The 20,340-nt window shown below is 27.3% G+C and overlaps 2 protein-coding genes across 3 annotated transcripts; one reads left to right on the top strand and one right to left on the bottom strand.

The window, feature by feature from the left end:
- Positions 1-1,545: 1,545 nt before the first annotated feature.
- LOC113559692 (ATP-dependent RNA helicase vasa-like) lies at positions 1,546-8,597 on the top strand. 2 transcript variants are annotated; one of them, XM_026965447.1, is made up of 9 exons: positions 1,547-1,707; positions 1,781-2,317; positions 2,993-3,214; positions 3,604-3,780; positions 3,856-4,051; positions 4,658-4,855; positions 7,102-7,274; positions 7,360-7,464; positions 8,519-8,597. In XM_026965447.1, exons 1-9 carry the CDS (start codon positions 1,678-1,680, stop codon positions 8,552-8,554), a joined length of 1,674 nt encoding a protein of 557 aa, XP_026821248.1. In that variant the 5' UTR covers positions 1,547-1,677; the 3' UTR covers positions 8,555-8,597. The 2 variants fall into 2 exon arrangements, with proteins under 2 accessions (XP_026821242.1, XP_026821248.1); XM_026965441.1 differs by lacking the exon at positions 8,519-8,597 and having other exon boundaries at positions 1,546-1,707; positions 7,360-7,997.
- A 3,643-nt stretch (positions 8,598-12,240) lies between these two features.
- LOC113560737 (cell division cycle 5-like protein) lies at positions 12,241-19,953 on the bottom strand. The gene is made up of 13 exons (XM_026966789.1): positions 19,698-19,953; positions 18,545-18,810; positions 18,268-18,398; positions 17,173-17,288; positions 16,898-17,110; positions 16,704-16,838; positions 16,458-16,634; positions 15,339-15,828; positions 13,607-13,725; positions 13,308-13,499; positions 12,913-13,194; positions 12,702-12,830; positions 12,241-12,534 (listed from the first exon to the last, which is right to left on the bottom strand). Exons 1-13 carry the CDS (start codon positions 19,740-19,742, stop codon positions 12,427-12,429), a joined length of 2,403 nt encoding a protein of 800 aa, XP_026822590.1. The 5' UTR covers positions 19,743-19,953; the 3' UTR covers positions 12,241-12,426.
- Between the last annotated feature and the right edge of the window lie 387 nt (positions 19,954-20,340).

Genomic DNA, 20,340 nt, shown 5'->3' with positions numbered 1-20,340 from the left:
ATTAATGTATAAAATTAACATTTGGACAAAATTACAACTCAAACAAAACATTATTTATTTATTTAATTGATATAGTAACGCCTAGTAGAGCAAAGAGTACAGAAGATATATATAACAAAGGTTAAGAATAACATTAAGTGAACAAACACATTTTTTTTCAACTTACAATTATCATCAACGAAAAATTAAAGTTGGATAATGTTCATGACTGTAGTGAAAATGTCTATTAATGGGACTATAAATAACAAAACGAGGTGTACTTGTTGGAATAATAAATAGGGTATTATGTCCAGTTATACGCTACCCGGATGGGCTCTAATGCAAATAAGACTCAAAAGCTCGAAGCTGTTAACACGGTTCCGTACTTCCGTTTAATAGCTTTTATAAAAATAAACAATCATTAAAATTACATTTTTTACTTAGGGGAATTATATTATACTGTTTCTCGATTTCGGCAATAACTAGGTTATCCACTCAAGTTCAATTTGAAGGCAATCATTCAGATGAAATTTCTTTGGATTTTATCAATTTTGTCAATCACACCTGTTTGTTGAGGATCCAAGATAGAGTGTAGTAGTGTACCTATGAAAAATACAAAACTTTTAGACACGTTTAATTTATACATGTACAGTAGCACTTTATAAAGTCTACATTTTTAAAGGTTTTTGCACAAATAGTAAAGAAGAATTTTGATAGTAAGCTTAGTTAGTTAGTTAGTTAGCAACTGTATAGTTAGAAATTCCGGCTCTGTTTTCAGATTTCCATATTAGAGTGATATACAACTTTGTTTCCATATTTTGTGAAAATGCTCGATTTCAATGACATAAACAATTTGTGAATAATAATATTTAATGCATATTGCATAACGACACTTATTTAAGAATATAGACTATAGAGTGAATATTATCGGGGCCAGGAACATGATCGTTATCTAAAGAAGCAAGACCATCAAAATTCTCACTAAGATTATAAATCTACTTTTAAGAACATCAGGGATGGGCGGATGGGCCCTTTATCTTTATCGGGTACGTGCGCTCACAGCTGTAGTTACATACATTGATTATACAATAGACTATTCTATTCTAGGTATAATCAATGTTATAACTTACAACAGATATAATTTTTGCCAGCTTACTCATGAACCATGGCCGGGCATATAAAACATTGTTTATGGGTAGGCTTGTCATTCGTCCCCGGTGTCCTAGCGGGTCATTAAATTTGTCCCGGTTAATAGAAGCTGAGAGAAAATACCTTTAGTATTATTGTATTATTTAATAAATATAAAACAGAATAATATTGTACAGTGTACACCGTATCATTATATGATTGTCTTATACAATGTAGTCAAAAAATAAAAAAGGTTATTCATTATTCATTATAATTTTCATGGTAATTTAAAAATCTAGCAACCCTATTTACTGGGGGCCAAGGCCCAACTATCATATTGATAATGTTCTATGATAGGGAATATTGTTACCATCCGAGGTTTATAGATTATAATTGATGGTATCTCATATTATCATGTTCTAGACGCATCAACTTCAAATAATAAAGTAAACGTTTATCTTTATTTAAATTATTTATGATTTAGCCATGCGGATGGACGACCAACGGACCCGTGTTTCTCACTTAACGACTTAACTTCACAATTTCAACCTTTAGTAGTTCAATTGTTGTATGGTTTTTTGTTTGAATTTGTTAAATATGGTTTGTATGATGATAAATATTTCAATGTTAAGTTTTAATTTCACTAATAAAATACTATTACATATTAATTTAGGATTATCTTGATGAACCGATAGTAAAAGAAAATATTTCGAAAACCCAAGGCCGAGGACGAGGCTTTTTATTAAAAATGATAAATCAAAGATTAAGTTCAGAAAAATCTGTACCTTTATCTTCATCGACGTTGCCAATCAAAAATATAAAGAGCAATGTTGAAAATAATGTTGTACATAATCAAAGCCTTATAAACAAATCTTGTTTTCAAGACAGTGTTTATAGTTATGAAACACCAGTAAGATCAACTTATATTCCACCTGAACCCAATGAAGATGATAAATCTATTTATAACGACGGAATCAGTTCTGGTATACATTTTGAAAAATTTAATGATATTGAAGTAAAAGTGAATGGTAAAAATATACCTGAAGCTATTGAAAGTTTTGAAATGTTAAACAATATACCAGAAAAGTTAATGGAGAATATTAAACTGTGTAAATTTTTGAAACTTACTCCTATTCAAAAATATTCTATTCCAATTATTTTATCTGGTAGAGATTTGATGGCCACTGCACAAACTGGTTCAGGGAAAACGGTAATTATATAATGTAAAAATAATATTCAAGTTGTTTTTAGTGTTAGTATCTACATAAAATTAATTTGTATAGTGGTTAAAGAATATTTATTGACAGCTGTGTTTTTAGAACATAATAATACACTGAATAAGTTTAAAACTTAATTATGTAGTCGAAATCAATATATTGTGCTGATATATTTGTACAGCTATACGGTACCTAATTATATGGGTTAAAAAATAATTATACTGAAATATTTTAAATGTGTTTATCAAATTTCCAAGTAAAGATTTTAAAATATTGAAACCTTTTTTGTAAAAATATTTACATATTTTTAAATGTTTTACTAAATATGAAAAGTATATTGTACAATTGTATAAACAAGCTACAGATTTAGTTAAGTCTTAATTTAATAAATTCATTATTTACCTGAATATTTTCTTAAAGTTATGATTTGTAATTTTTATTTATCCATCCTTTTTAGATGATACTATGCTATAATAATTTATTCTATAGAAATTTATTTGCCCATAAAATTATTTCTTTTTAATTTATTATCAACATGGTCCCCCTCCCAACAAAAAAAATATTTAAGTAACTACTTTGTTAAGCTAAAATAACTAGATAAAAATTATTAATATATACCTAAATAAAACAAATAATGTTGCCTATTTATTATTATATACTTATTTTAGATTGCTTTTGTCTTACCGATCATACAAAAATTGCTCATGGATCCACAAAAACTAGTAAAAGATAGTAATCATAGTGAACCCCAAGTTGTTATAATGGCACCTACAAGAGAATTGGCTGTTCAAATTAAAATGGTTGTGTTGAAATTAACAAGAGGTACTGGAATTTCATCGTTTGTCTGTTATGGCGGCACTTTAGTCAGTTATCAAAAAGATCAAATTCTTGTAAGTATAATGTTTTTAAATAATAATTAGAATACCATATTATGTTAGTATATATTGTCATATCATTCATATTAAGTGACCTACAATGTATGATTCTTATACACTCTAAACTTATGACTATGGTCAAAAATTTTATTAGTTCAACTCTTTAAGTTAAAGTATAATGGTATACACTTACTGTATTTATTACCACTTATTCTTTTAAACCTTTTGACCATAATGATATAAAAGTAGAATATTAAAAAATGTTTAGAAAGTTAATTTTTGTTATTTAGATATTTAAATATATATTATATTATAATGTTAATGGCCATCATCTATAACATAAGACAATATATATTGGATAAAATATGAATATTTTATAATAATAAAAATATTTTTTATATTAGAAAGGTTGTCACATACTTGTAGCCACACCTGGTAGATTAAATGAATTTATTCAACATGGTTATATAACATTTTCATCTGTAAGATTTTTTGTTTTGGATGAAGTTGACAGGATGTTAGACGTAGACTCAAAACCAGATATTGATAAAATTTTGAATCATTTTTCAATGCCGCCTGTTGTAAGTTTTCATTGATTAATAATAGTAGAATATATGCCTGTATAGTATTGAATGTCAAGTGCTTATAATTTCCAGATGAATAGACAAACAATTATGTTGTCAGCAACTTTACCAGATGAAACTCAACATTTAGCAAAGTTCTATTTAAATAAAAATTATTTATTTTTAGCAGTTGGTATTGTTAGTAGTGCTTCACAAGATATAAAACAAACCTTTTATATGGTTAATAGATTCAATAAACGTGAAATTTTATCCAATATTTTGAAAAAAGGTTCACATTTTAAATAATTGAATAAAATATCTAACTTTATTTATATTAAAAAGGTACATCAGCAGCAACCACAGACTAAGATATGGTATATAGCATGGGTGGCAAACCTTTTTGGGGTCAAGTGCCAAATTTTCCCAATAAAGTTTTGAAAAAATTTTCACGTTCCCAAAGGAAATTAAACTTTCTAAGGATAAAAATAAAGTTACTGATTCATTGTATATTATTTTATTAAGTAACCACACCCTTTTTTTTATAATTATAATTTTTAAAATTTATATAATTTGTTTCTTTGAATTTTTTATAACAATTATAATCAAAACTTTATAAATAGAATAATTTTTAATAATTTTAATTTTTTTACGTACTTCCTTTGGCATGCGTAGGTAGGTTCAACACCTCTAGTATATAGTTATATCTTAGTCTGTGGCAGAAACTTAATTTTGTTAGGTGCATATATGCCCATAATTCATACAGAGTCATTCATTTGTATACCTGCCCGCTGCCATGTAGTTAAGTCATACCTCTGTGCATAAGTTGATCACCAAGTTTCTTCTAATGTGAATAGATTATGAAAATAATTTAAGAAAAATATTTGTTTTTTTGTAGATTCAGCAGGAACTATAGTATTTGTAAAACATAAATGGACAGCAGACTTTCTCGCCACATACTTAAGTGAAAAGCATATTCCATCAATAAGTATACATGGTGATCGTTTACAAGATCAGAGGGAAAAGGCATTAAATGAATTTCGTATCAAAAAGATGAATGTACTTGTAGCAACAACTGTAGCTTCAAGAGGTTTAGGTAAATGTATTCAAATTTTAAAAGTTAAATTTAACTTTATAGACAATTTTGTATATTTTTAGTTTATTTTTATAATTGAATCATATAGTAATCTTTTGACCATATAACACTTTATCAATAATTTATCATCTCTACTTATATAGCCAATGAAGAAAAAAAACCTTACTCCTTGTTTTTAGTATAATTAATTGGTCTAAAATATATATAAAATCTTTTGCTAAAATAAGTAAATATGTAATAGGTACAACAAATAAAGATAATAGATACATAGATGAACGTTGACATTTAAACTCAGTTGTACCACTAATGTTTTTTAATACAGTTTATAGAGTTTTATTTTATAAATGTTATTATTTTTCATATAGTGTAACTTTGATGATTCGTAAAGCATCGGACTAAAGCCCCGACAAATAATCAAATAGATAGTTAATCGGACGTATGGCAGAATTTTAGAATTTTTTTTTAATACATAAAAAAAAATTGATTTTTTTAATTTTTATACATAGTATATATTTTATTATGAAATACTGTAATATATAATTTAAAAAATTGATGTGATTGTTTACAAACAGACAATGGTATTCCTTTAGTTCATTTCTTTACAAACCATAAGTATAATGCTTCGTCCAACACTGTATTCCCCGTCTTTTTCATAGTTTTCTGTTTTTTAGCATGACTGTAATCTTCCATTTGTGATGCATAGCATTCAATGTCACTGGCATTTTATACATGTCGTTAATTGTTATTTGCAACACACTCAATTCTTTACTCAAAACAACGGTAGAAATACCTTTCTTAAGTTCACCAACAATTTCTAATTTTTTTTCAAATGTAAGAACGTTTCTTTTTTGTTTTTGTGTACCATATGTAGATAGTTTCATATTGTGTATACAATTTGTGTAAATTTTTCCAACAATAATACGATTACTTGACTTGGTGATCTAAATTAAACTGATATGGGACCAAATGAATTTGTCACATTATTGAATGAGTGTGCCAAATTATCAAATTCTATTTTTATCATCATATTTATCTTTGAGTATGTACAGTTAATCGGAGTGTCAATTAACCAAATGCAGTTAAATAAAGTTCCATTGTGTACACTTATTTAAAACATATTTATAATTTGCTAAAATTTAGTGGTAAAAAATTAGCTATAAATATGTTATTGCTCAATCATTTATACATTTTTTTCAATTTTCCATTCATAATTTGCTCTCTGAGTAGAACCTATGTATTTTTAATACACTCTTCAAAGGTGAATATATAATGATATTTCACATTTGTATTTTTTCTTGAACTCGCACACAACAATTACATTACATTATTATAGATAACAATTTATTGTAAAACATACTGTAGTAAAGTGAGAAATCAGACTATGCGCGCAATATATGCGTTTACCTTTTCTTTATTAATTAAGACTCGTTATTTGCATATATTGCGCACACAACCACACACCTCAAGTTACTACCTTCTTATATGTATATATATCCACCTTCGTCGATATATATATATATATATATAAGGATTTAATTATATGGTAAATTGACTTACCTTAATTTGATTAGAGACCCGCTTGATATTAGATGGACGAAGGAAGAAGAAATGGACTTAATATTGAAATACTTTGGATTTATTTTTAATCAACAACACAACTTATATATTTGAAATATTTATTATTTAAAACGTAAAATATAATTTATTAAGTATGACTGCCTCTAAGGGCGAACGCGGAGAGAGTGAAGCTCTGGGGATCTGGCCGGTGGTCAAAGGGTATCATCCGAGCACAGATTATAACGGTTCTTGTAAAAAATGGAGTAAGGACATAACTATAAAAGACCACAGATGTTTATTATAATATAAACATCTGTGTGACCGTATTATACAATGTTATAATATAATATATTATATTGAGGGACATAATGATGACACTCTTCTTGTATTAGCTAGCTGTGAAGAGTGGCTATCATTACAATATAATTCATGTTCAAATTATGCATAATTAACTTACATCATCATCATTAATTGTCTATGTTTTTTAGTTAAATGATTGTATTAATTATATAATTATTTTTTTATTTAATAGGCAATATCTTTCTAATGTACTATTTATTTAAACAGAATCTATAATAGTTATTTTATTATTTATTTATTAATAGTTGCTTGCAAACAATAATTTTAACATTTGTATTATTTATTTTATAATTAAATTTGTTGATACATTTTGACTTTTGAATCTTTAGATATTAGTTATGTGAACCATGTCATTAATTATGAAATGCCTCAAGAAATTGAAGAGTATGTGCAAAGAATTGGACGTACAGGTAGACTGGGAAACCAAGGAATTGCTACTTCTTTTTTTGATCCTGATGAAGATTATCTTTTAATAGAACCAATTATAAAAACTCTAGTATCGGTAATAATGTATAATTTTTTACTATATATCTTTTTTAAATTCAAGTCGTATTTATAATATATAATTTTTAATTATTTGGATTTAGGCAAATCAAGAAATACCTAATTGGTTAGTTAAACTAGGACGGGAAGCCAAGTATAACGATGTTGATGATGTTTTAGATCAATTTGGAGGCTCAGATATAAGAATTGTAAATAATATTCATATTATATTTACTTTTATTTTTATGTATTGTGAAATCTAGGGCATAGCGGGTATGTATAATATTTAAGTACAACATAGCTGATCAGGTTTGGATTACTAGCGAGTTACTGAGTAAAACTTGGTGGGCCTCTCAAAATATTGGTCTTTTTATTATTATTAAATTTACAGTAATTTAAATAGTTTGCGTCAAAAACAAAGTTGAATTTTTTTTTATTTTTATTTTTGAGGCACAACCCATATTCTTAGTCTATGGCCACAACTGAGCAGCTTAGTATACACTATACTATACTAGACAGATCTGTGACCATAGGTTTCAATAAGGTTGTTTTTACTCAGTTTTTCAATCTATTAACTGGATATATTAATCAAAATAAGTTAAATGCCAATAAAATATATAATTGTGATGAGATTGATATCATAATAAACTCAAAAGACATTCAAAATTGTTATGCCACTATAGAAAAATAATGTAAGTTTAACGTCTTCTGAATGCAGAAAAAAGATAATTGCAGTAATATGTTTGCATACTTATATAATATTATTAATTAATTGACATATTTTATTGATATTAATATATTACTATGTTTAAAAGTATAAAAATATTTATAACCATTCTACCTCAATGTGATCATTTATTTATTTTTTTTAATAGCAAAGTAAAAATCATTGAATATATAGGTACATCAAAATAATGATTTAATTTATCGAGCATTGATTATTTTTAAATTTGAAGGTTTGCATTTATTATGATGCTAACAATTAAGTTTGAACATTAATTTTCTTCTTCCACCCTGGGTTTCCTTGTAGGTTTTGATACTTGAAAAAGAACAATAGTTAAGTTGATGATTGTTATGTATTTAAACATTAACTAAGTATTAATTTTTATTAAGGTATTCTATCTATATCGTTTAAAATTCAAATACCTATTAGTGATTTTATACTATCTAAAATTTAATATTGGCATCTTATTTCAAATATAATAAATTATCAATTAATAAAATGTTAATAATCATTAAATGTGTATTTATTTGTGTTTACAGAATTCAAATTCAATTGATGATTGCGAAGAATGGTAAATTCATAATTGAATATATAATAGCTATTGTTTTATTTCAAGTAGTTAATAAAAAATGTATAATGAATAAAATGTTATATATATATAAATAACTCAATAAAAATTTACTTTATTATCTAAGGTTGTTTTTTTTTTGTGTGATCACAACTGTTTATTTTAAAATTAGTATAATGGTAAGTTGAATTAATCATTTCCAAGACCATTGAATTTATTATATTATTAATTAAAAATCAGTTTAGTTTCTAACGTTAGGATTTTCTACAAATTTGAAGATGTAGTGTAGATAATTAAACTAAGTTTCTATATTCTTACTTTTAAAAAAGTAAAAACTCAAATGCTATAGCTAAACAAAATATTAATTTAAACTATAATGTTAATGGGAGTAAAACTACTATCAATAGACATCCTCTGGTCAACCCTATCCAAATTTAAATGATATCAAGGAATTTCCAAGTCTTCCTAAATATATTTCACTCTCAAGATATCAAAGATAAACCAAATTACAATTAAAAAAAAAATCATTACATTTCAAATATTTTTAATATTTAACCCGATAATAATTTAACCTTTAACTTCTCACTACCGTAATAAATAATTTATTCTAAAAGATGTTAAATAGACAATCGAACGTAAACTCCCTTAGGATTTTCCTTTGGAACGCAAACGGTCTAAAACGTTACGAACCTGAATTACTCTATTTATATAAAAAACATATAGACATCGCACTTATCTCGGAAACTCACTGCACTCCAAATATAAAAAACTTTTCTCCTGGATACACCGCACCGACCATACTGATGGTACCGCCCATTATAATTTCAAAAAAAAATACAATACCAATCATTACCCAGATAATCACAAAACTGACACTGTTCAAGTCACATCCTAATTACTCTGAATCATATTCCCACAACTATAACCTCAGTTTATTGTCCTCCAAGAACTGCAATATCATTTGAACAATTCTTCCAATTTCTAAACTCATTAGGCCGTTCATTTCTTATCGGTGGAGACTTCAGTGTCAAACATTCGCATTGGGGCTGCCAAATCGAAAACACCAGGGGAAGGATGCTTAAAAACATCACACAAAACAAAAGAATAATAACATTCATATCTTCCCCGGGGCCTACTGACTCGCCTTCTCACTTAAGTCTGCACCCTGATATTTTGGACTGTTTCTTAACCACAATCCCAAAACACATAACCCATTCCATAAAAAATCTAGTAGACTCAGCATAATGCAGCATATGACCATAGTCCAGTTCTTTTCAATCTGAATTGTGAGATTTCCTTCAACCCTCCCCGTCTTTCCTTAGCAAAGGAACCAGTTAATTCTAGTTTCTTTTCAGAAAATCTGGAAAATGCCACTAACCTAAAAATCTCACTTAAATCAACTGACTAAATAGATAAAGCAGCGCATAACTTAACAACTTCAATACAAACCGCTATTTATAAATCATCATATGTCACAGATAGACCTGACAACTCAAAAACTAACATTCTCTCTCTTCAAATCCAAAAATTAATAGGAAAAAAAGAAAGGGTTTGCTCGTGCTGGCAAAGGTCCAATCTATCTTCTGATAAAAGATTATTAGATAATCTATAATCTATCAAATTTAATTTAAAAACTTATTATAAAACACACATCCAATTTTAAAAATGTCAATCACCAAATTCTAATGACGACTTGGTGTGGAGAACTACCAAAAATATTCTCAAAATTAAAGAACAAACGCCCAAATGGAGAGCTAGTCATTTCAGACAAAGATAAAGCCCAACTTTTCGGAGTTCATCTTTCAAAAATATTTATGCTACATCCTAATGATAATCCTGAATCTGTACACCTTAATGGCATTGCCAGATTTCTTAATAGTCCATTACCAATGTGTCTCTCAGCAAAACACGCAACCCCAAAAATCCATTGAATTAAATTAAGTACTTATTTAGCAAACTAAAATCAGAGAAATCACCTAGATACGACTTAATAACAAAATATTACAACACTTACTTAATAAAAAACTCTATTACTTCTCATATTTATCTACAACTCCATGTTGATAAGACTCTCATTTCGCTTTAATCTGGACATTTTCTATAGTAATACTTAAACATAAACCTGGTAAACCCAAACACTTATCGTCATCCTATAGAGTATAGACTCATATGTCTACTACCAGATTTAACCAAATTATTCGAGTAAACTATATTAGATCACTCATACATTTAAAAAATATAATACCCCATACGCAATTTGGCTTCAGGTCATCTCATTCGATAATATACCAAATACATAGACTTACTGATAAAATGCAAACTTCATTTGAAAATAAAGAATACTGCCTCAGGGTTTTCCTAGATGTGACCCAAGTGTTCAATAGAGTCTGGCACGATGGCCTTCTCTACAAATTAAATTATTCTTCCCAGCACCATACTATTTCATAATCTAATCTTACCTCTGCGATCGTACTTTTGCAGTTCAACAAAACGACTCAATATCCTCTTACTTTCCAATCTCTGCCGATGTTCCACAAGGTAGACTTGTCGCCCGATTTATTTAAAATAATATATACTTCAGATATTTCAACAACAGCAAACACGACTATAGCAACTTATGCAGATGATACAACTATACTCGCCTCCAATTCAGACCACGTTCAAGCTTCAATCAACCTCCAAAATCACCTCAACTTAATAAATACCTAGGCAACCAAGTGGAGAATTTTAATAAATTCTGATAAATCCTTCCATGTGACGTTTACACTTTGGAAAAACAAGCTCATTTCAACTTCAAGGAGTTGAGATTCCTACAACGACTCTGGTAAAATATCTAGGTATTTTACTAGACAAAAGATTAACCTGAGGCCCACATTTAAAGTCCAAACGTAAAATCCTCAACAGCCTTCATCTGCTTAGACCACTTCTCAAATCTAAATTTTCAATTTATAGGCATATGGTATGCAAATCTGGGGATGCGCCAAACCATTCCAAGCCTCCCAGTCTATCACTCTTCGGCTAATAGCCTCACCCCTCCCCCTAGGTACGTAACAAATAAAACCCTACATAAAGATTTAAAAATTGCAACAGTTGACCAACTAGCCAAATTATACTATAACAAATTTCACTTTAAGCTGCAACACCATCCTAAACCTTTAGTTTCCCACCTATCATCACGTACTCTTCCAAACAATCATCCACGCCGCATCAAAAGGAATGGTGCCGTAACTTATTAAATTAATATAAATTAAAACAAAATTACCAGAGTGTAACATCGCTAACTATCTGATGGTTTTCCTCATCACGTAATTATGTACTTCATGTGTTGTTTTTTTATTACGTATGTGTTATGTCAGTCATTTTTACTTATTGTGTTATCTAATACAAATTTAAAATTTTTCAAATAATAATAATAAAAGGTCCAATGGATCAAACATTTCTTAATTACACAAAACCAGTCTCAACATCGGCTAGACTAAGGCTAGTAACTGGGAAAATCATAATACAAGAAGGAGAAGTTATCGAGGGAAGCTATAATAGAATTGAAAAAGAAAGATAATAAATTTGCAACTGGAACTGAATCTAAACTTTGGAAGTATTCATCTAGCTAAATATTATCAGGAATATTGTCATTTGATTTATTATTTTAAACAAAGGATGATATATTGCAATGTAGAGTAAAAAATCTTTTAACTTTATAGTTGTAATTGAATTGTATAATTAAATTAAAATTAAAATTATAGACCAATTCTTAAAGAAATGTGCACGTAATGTGACAAAAGTTATATCAATTTTCAGGAAAGATAATAGAGATATAGTAAAAATTAAAAAAAAAAAATACAAATATGAGAGCCTATTATATCAATAACAGCTTCATAGTCAATCATTTCCAATTTGTAATTCTTTCCACCGTGTTTCAAGGTCCAAGAACTTTTGTTGTAGAATTTTTTCTCGTTCTTTTTGACGATCTACATCATCAGTTAATGACTAAAATATAATTCATTATTAAAAAATATATATCTATTAATTTAATAATGATTATGAAATTTTTATTTAACCTGTTTTGCTATATTATTATACCAAACAGTTAATAATGAAAACAGCAAAAATGTAAGCAAATAAAAAATTTTCTATTCAAATCTATTTAAAATTACCTGTAGTCGTTTTGGTATAGCAGATTCTTCCTGTCGTTGCAAAAATTGAAAAGTTGATAATTCTAAATGTCCTTGTTCAATTTCATCAACGCTGGTTATGAACTGTTTGATAAGACCTTGGGATCGAGTCTAAATAAATAAAATTATCATATTAAAAACTCAGTCCTAGAATAATTATTGTTAATATCATTATGATATTCATATTACATACTTGATATCCTCCAAGAATAATTTTAATTTTTTTTTCCATTTTTCCAGCTTTTTTAGCTTCTTTAGTCATATGGTTTCTATTCTGTTCCAGTTTTTTTTCCAGCGATTCAATTCTATCTTTTTTACTGGCTAAATTTGCTCTTGTATAACGATTTTGATTTGGCAGGAATAATACTTGGCCCAAACACTCACCCCATACTTGAGTAAATGAGTCTAATGACAATTCACCATGATTCATACCTTGCTTAACAATTTCCATTTCTTTCATTAAGATTTGTTTTGCCTAAAATATATTTTATATAATAAGTAAAAAAAAATTTATTTGCAAAATTACAAATTTATTTTTTGCTTGTTTCCTAAATCAGTAAATAGTAAATACATATATTTTTTAATTACATTTTCCATTTCTTCTTCAGTAAATTGTTGGTATGGGTGTGCTTGTAAATAAGCCAAATGTTGAGTTTCAGTTAGGATTGGTTGTTTTTTGGGACCACTTTGAGTGAGTGTAGCAACTTCTGGTGGCAGAGGGCTACGGACAGCATCGTAATGAAGCATTGTAATCATTTCTTGTTTAATCAATTCTTCAGCCTACATAACAAATTAAAAATAAATAAATATATATATATTATATTATATGTAAATAATATTATTTTTTAAATATTTGTTTAATACTACAGTTTAAAATTTATAATTACCCTTTGAAGATCTGTAAGAGGTGGCTCTGAATTCAAAGGTCTCAAAACAATATTAGTATCTGGTGGACGAGGTAAACATCGTTGGATTACTTGAGATCGTAACTTCATTTCTAATTGCCCTGGAAATACACAAGTTATACATTTATTTACCATAGTATAACAGGATTGGATTTAAAGTGGGGAAACTAAGAGAGGATTCATATTTTTAGAGAAAAATTGTATTACATAGGCATATGCAGAGCCAGGGGTGTAGCACTCCCTAAACAAATATTAAGTTCTTTACATAATATGACGTTCTAAATATTCTAAATGGAGTGAAATATTGCATATAATACATAGTATAGTACAGATAGTACAGTATATATTATAAAAGTACACAAACTCTACTTAAGAAGTAGATATAATAATAAATTTGTTTCTTTCAAAAAAAAAAAATTGTTATTATTATTATTTTTGAATTATAAAAGAGAAGAGTTAAGATTTCTAGAAAAATTTGCACTTTCTGTATATGAGAGCTAGCTCCGCCTATGATATATTGATATATTTTTCATTTATAATTTGTATACAGTAGAAATCACTAAAATGAACATCGCTTAAAATGAGACACTGCTTACAATAAGCAAAATGTTAGATTCCGACATGAGCACATAAGTTAGGTTAGGTGTATGTTATAATTTTCTTTTACAACGACAATGGTTAAAACCAGATATTGGCTACAACACTTACAATCAGTAAAAAACATTGAATTATACAATAAATGTTCAGTTATTATGTGTATCTTTTTCCTATAATATATATATTTTAAACCTACTCATATTTTGATGACATATAATACATTTTACCTTTAATTTTATAAATATGTTTTGTACTAGTGTGTGATATACTAGAAAGTTCAATAAAATATTATTTTCAAAAATTAAATTCAAGTATTTAATATAAATAATAAAATTAAATTAAAAGTAAATTATAATATATGCATTTATATTATATAAATAAGATTTTTTTTAAATTAATTATTTATGTATACAAAGATACAGTATTAGTTTTAATTACATACATAAGAGTAAAATAAATTCATCTGTTTTTTTATATTTCTCATTTACCAATTACATTTTACAACAAGGACTTTTATTAACCAGTTACAACAAACACTTGTTCTAACCGTATTAACAACCTACCGATTGCAATGAGCAAAATTCACTGGCCCTTAAAATTTATTAGAAACAATTTCTACTGTATAAGTGACATTGGTTATGTAACAAACCAATATATACAATACAAAACAAATATTAGTACATTTTGTCATTTTTATTGTTGAGAATATACAACTAATAAGTCAATTGCAAAAATAAGTTTTACATGGATATCAAACAAAAATGCATAAAAACATTTTTAGAATTATTTAGAACTGTAATATTATTATATTATTATCTTTAAAGACTTTATATTAAAAAATATCAATTTTATTAGCATCAATAATGTGTTGTGCATATGTGAAGAATTATTTATTGTATGTATACTTTCCAAGTAGATATGAAAATGCGAAATGTAACCAGGTGTAAAGAAAACTCTTGTTTTAAGGATATCTGATAATGAAATATTAAGTTGAACTCAGATACTGCAATGAAAATTATTATACTAGGGTGCAAAAATCTTTGATCTGACTGTATTAGTATATATTATATACCAATCATCAATTTAATAATATATGTCTAATTTTAATTATACTTACGACGAGCTAGTAGTTCTTCAGCACTACGCATTTCTACATCAGACTGATCTTCTACAAAATCTTTTTGAACTTCAGTTTCTTCATCTTCAGGCTGATCTTCTGGCACAACAATTTCAAAATCATTTTTGGGTTGTGGCAATGTACTTAACCCTGCTTTCAACTGTTCTTTTACTTGATTTTGGTAGTTTTTCATAGCTTGGGGTGTATTTATAATATCTACTTCCATAGAATCTGAACGATTGATGCTTAATTGATCCCTTAAAGGAGTAGGTGTAAGCATACCAGCTTTTACTAGTGATCTATCACTTTGTGGAGTTTGGAAACCATCATTAGCAGTTTGTGAAAGTGGAGTACCTAAAATTGTATTAGGTGTTGTAATCAATTGTCGTTGTGGGGTGACACCATTGAAATCAACATTTTGCAATTCTCTATTAAGACCTCCTTTTAAAGGAGTATCTACATGTGCTAGAGCCATAATATTTTGTGCGTCCTACAAAAAGTAAATGAAATGTTAAACTTCAAGATCTATCTAATATATAAAAGAAATCTTAGCAAGAGTGTTTTCACAAAGTTCAACTCTTAATCATTCTTTTTGAATGGTCATTATATTGTGTTGTTTTTATCTTGCAAATGCACAACATAACAAATTTCATGATTACAATAATTCATTTAATTATGTTACTTTTAATATGAGATTAAATTGATCTGTTATTAAATTTGAAGATAAGACTATTATCTAGAGCACTTTGTAGGCTCCTTTTTCATATTTCAATTTAAAAGCAAGTTAAAAAAATTGTATAAATATATTTTTTGTAAAATATATAAAACATTCATAATTTGCTTAAAAATTTAATATCAATTTAAGCCTCCTTAAAAGGTCTCTAAAAAATATTCTAATTTTTAAGTTTTGTAATAAGTTAAGTCACTCTTATATTAATAAATAACAAGAGTAAATTGGATTATTCTGAATGTAATATTTGATATGAAGTTAAGTGTTACCAGGATACAGACAACACATGCAAATATAACATCCTCTTAAGTTTAAAATAATAATTCTCACGGTAAGGTAAGAAAACATGTAACTATATTCTGATAGTTTTATAGTTAATTTCAAATTACTTGTAAAATTTTGTCAGTTGAAACAGATGGAGTTCTTGGAGTGCGGCCAGGAATATTATTAATTGAAGGTGTATAATCTGACAATAATGCATCTGAAGCTTGTTGAGGACCATTTTCCATTGCTATTTCTCGTGCCATTTCACTGGCTCGCCCTAATTTAACAACTTGTTGTAATTCCTTTAAAACAATAAAAATTTATAATATTAACATTTTGGAGATATTTATAATAAAATTATAGATTATTACTTGATCAGAAATTTGAGGTTCTGGTAAAACAAGTTTACTCATTTTTCTAATAGGTTCTTGATTATTTAACATAGCTAATGGAACTTCATTTTCCTTACGTTGCTTAAGCTTAGCTTTGTCTTTCTTTCTTTCCCTCTAAAATTCAAACGCAATTAAAAAATAATTCTTAAAAGTACTTAAAATAAATTATTTACCTCTTCAATTTCAACTCGTAGTTCTCCATCTAAATTTTGTTGTCTCAATTTTCTAAAATCTGGTGCAAGTGGATCAACCTCCTCATTGGCAGTATCATAAAACCCTAAAGCTGGTTTTTTTTCAAACGGTATTTCAGCATTATAGTCTATACCACGCTTTCGCTTATTGCCTCTTCCAACACCTATACCAGCAGCACGTAATTCTCTCCGTTTCTACAAAATCAAAACATTATTTTTATCTACATAATTATTTTATATAATTTTTTATAAATTACTTGTAATGCAGCAAGTCTTCTAGCTTCTTCTAATTGTTTCTCACGAGCTTTACGTTTTGCCTTTTTCCCTTGTGTATTAGCTAAACGAGCTCTTGCTTCAGATAACATTTCCAACTCTAGAAAACATTTAAAAATGTAATACTATATACTAATAAACAATAAATAACTTTTATATAATTATAAACTAAAAATCAATTCTATAGATTTTATCCTGATAATATTAATTTTATTAAGGTACTTTTTAATTATATATTAATAATATTATTTATTATAAAATATTTTAGCTCTATAAACCCCTTACACAAATAGAATTAATAATACCTGTTAAACAACATATGAATTGTTCAAAGTTAATTTTTATAAATTTATATTTTGTGAATAATAAAGATAACATTTAAAAAAATAATACTCTTAACTTTGTTAGTTATTAGGTTTATGAAAAATAAATATGAAATTTAATTGTAAGTACTTATATTTATATACATTTTGTATATATTATTTCATCATGTTTTTGAGATCTTACTTTAACTTTTTTCAAATTCTAATACAGTGTACTCTCGATTATCTGCGAGAAACTATCCGTGTTGTGGATTATCCAATGTTTTCCACAAAATCATCTACTAACTTATATGTATACAAAAAAATATGTATATCTTTACATTATACATCAGTAGTGCAACTAGAAAAAAATTTCAGGGGGGGTTACATTATTACAATATATATGTATAAGATTATATAGGTTATTATACTAGGACTCAAAGAAATTTTGGAGGGGGTTACAACCCCTTGGACCCCCCTATTTTGCGGATTATTCTCATAATTCAATTATCTGTGAATGCACTGCTACCCTATTCCGCAGATAATCGGAAGTACACTGTATAGTCATCAATACAGAGCAAAATATTTTTACATATAAATAACAGAATGTACTAAACTAACATTTTAAAGTATTTAAAGCTTAGATTAGCAAGTTAGTGAAGAAAAATTCTATAGAATATATCCAACTGTTTTTCACACTTTTATTAAATTTAATGTGTTTTTTTTTTAAATAAATTAACATATATATTTAAAATTAGATTTTAAACAAATAATCACCATCTTCATCCATATCTTTGGGATCAGGACGCGCAGGTTTTGTCTCTGGATTTGGATCAATTTCACCGGGTTTTAATTTTCTTGGATCATCTCCCACTTCCTCACCATCTTCTTTTCTTTGGGCTTGATCCCTGGAAGCATTATGTATAAATTATATCAAATACAACATAGGTATGTAAAAATAAATAAATCTTTTGATAACAGCTAATACATTTTGTAATGCATCGAAATAAAAAATCAACATTAAGTTTAAATATATCTATTAGTAAATACTAACAATAAATATTCATATCTTTCCAAACATTGTGAAGCTGTACGTCCAACAATTGGAGCAATGGTACGCCATTGTGTAGGCATAAGTTTAGCAAGATGCAAAAGCTTTTCATCTTCCTCTCGACTCCATTCAGTTTTTTTAATACTTGGATCAAGCCATTCAAACCAACGTGCCTTACATTGTTTTGCAGATTTACGATGTAATAATGATGCAATACGTGACCATTGATTTTTGCCATATTTCATAACTGCTGCTTTAAGAATCTCATCCTGTAAAAGAAATAAAATTCAAACTGTTAATAAAAATAAATAACATAAAATAATTAAAAAATTACTCTATCTATAACACTAATAGGTATTATACCTAATTTATAGTTATCATTTAAACCTATAAACTCAGTATTTATTTATACAAATTCTGGTGTAACAGGATTTGGGTGTACCTCCAATATATTGTTTTACGCTAATGTGAATTGGCATTGAACATTTTTAATTAAATTATGGTTTGCTATAAAAATATATAAAAGTAATTGTATATAAGAGATTGTTCTAAGCTCATAGGTTACACTTATGCTAGACTCAATAAAAATAGTATAATTTGTAATTAAATTAAAGATTTATCAAATTTATTTATAATTATTTTATCAATGAGCTTTAGAATTAACCTTTGACAACTAATATAACTTAAACGCAACAGAACCAAGCACAACAGACAGTATAGTGATACATAAAAGCTTCCTTTTTAAATAAAAAAAAAAACCTATATTTTAAATTAAAGTGTTCTAACCTTATGACTACTACAGTCGTGTATATTTTTTTTATTTATAGCATAAAGAATGACAATTTCTAGTTACAAAAAGTATTTTTGAATAATATGAATTTTATGCAATACAGCAAGGTATATAAATGCTATATTTTAATTCAGTTATCAAATAATTAAAAACAAAACACATTTAAGGTTTTTATGAAAGGACATATCAATAATATATTTTTATACTTTACAACTTAGATATAATATTATATCATATTAGCTATGATATAAATTTATATACATATTGGCATATTATAATATATACCAATTCTGAATCAATAATAATGAATTAAATAACAAACTAAGACGTATTCTGTTGACGAAGTTTTTTTTTGTTAAATCTCACCTCGGTGTTGCGCCAAACGCCACCTTTGATCATAATTCGCGGCATCTTCGGGAATGTTTTTCGCAGTGGCTATTTAGTATTTACAAATCCGACGGATGACGTAAAACTATAATATAATATATTTGTTATAAATATTATTTATATTTACGAACTAAACCTTTAAAACACTTGAAACTAATACAGCCTGCAACAGAAACAGAATGCCGAATGCCGATCGGCGATCGCAAAACGAGGATACGAGACCACGAGAGCTTATCAGTTATCAGTTGAATACTTCAATATAGACAATTCCAAAATCCAGAATGACTTATGGCGCTTTTTTAGCGACAGTGGCGTTTAATGAACTATATAATACAGACATACACTGATTTTTTATTAAGTATATTTTAAATCGTGGTAATGACCCATAGTAGTTTGATTTTGATAATGATTGTATTGCATTTGTATTTGTTTTATTTTTAATGGATGGATGAATAGTAGGTACTAGTGTACTACTGGTTCTATATAGATCTGGTGGAACATTTTTGAAAATTTGAATTTGAACAAGAATATTATTATTTATTACTTCTGTAAAATATGAGATTTAATTGAAATAAAATATAAAATGATTAATACAAATTATTACAATAAGAATCATAAATAG

This window comes from Rhopalosiphum maidis, chromosome 1 (assembly GCF_003676215.2).
Source record: "Rhopalosiphum maidis isolate BTI-1 chromosome 1, ASM367621v3, whole genome shotgun sequence".
In the NCBI taxonomy this organism is placed as follows: domain Eukaryota; kingdom Metazoa; phylum Arthropoda; class Insecta; order Hemiptera; family Aphididae; genus Rhopalosiphum; species Rhopalosiphum maidis.
The sequence above is the reverse complement of the archived record's forward strand: the minus strand, read 5'-3'. Positions and strand labels throughout refer to the sequence as shown.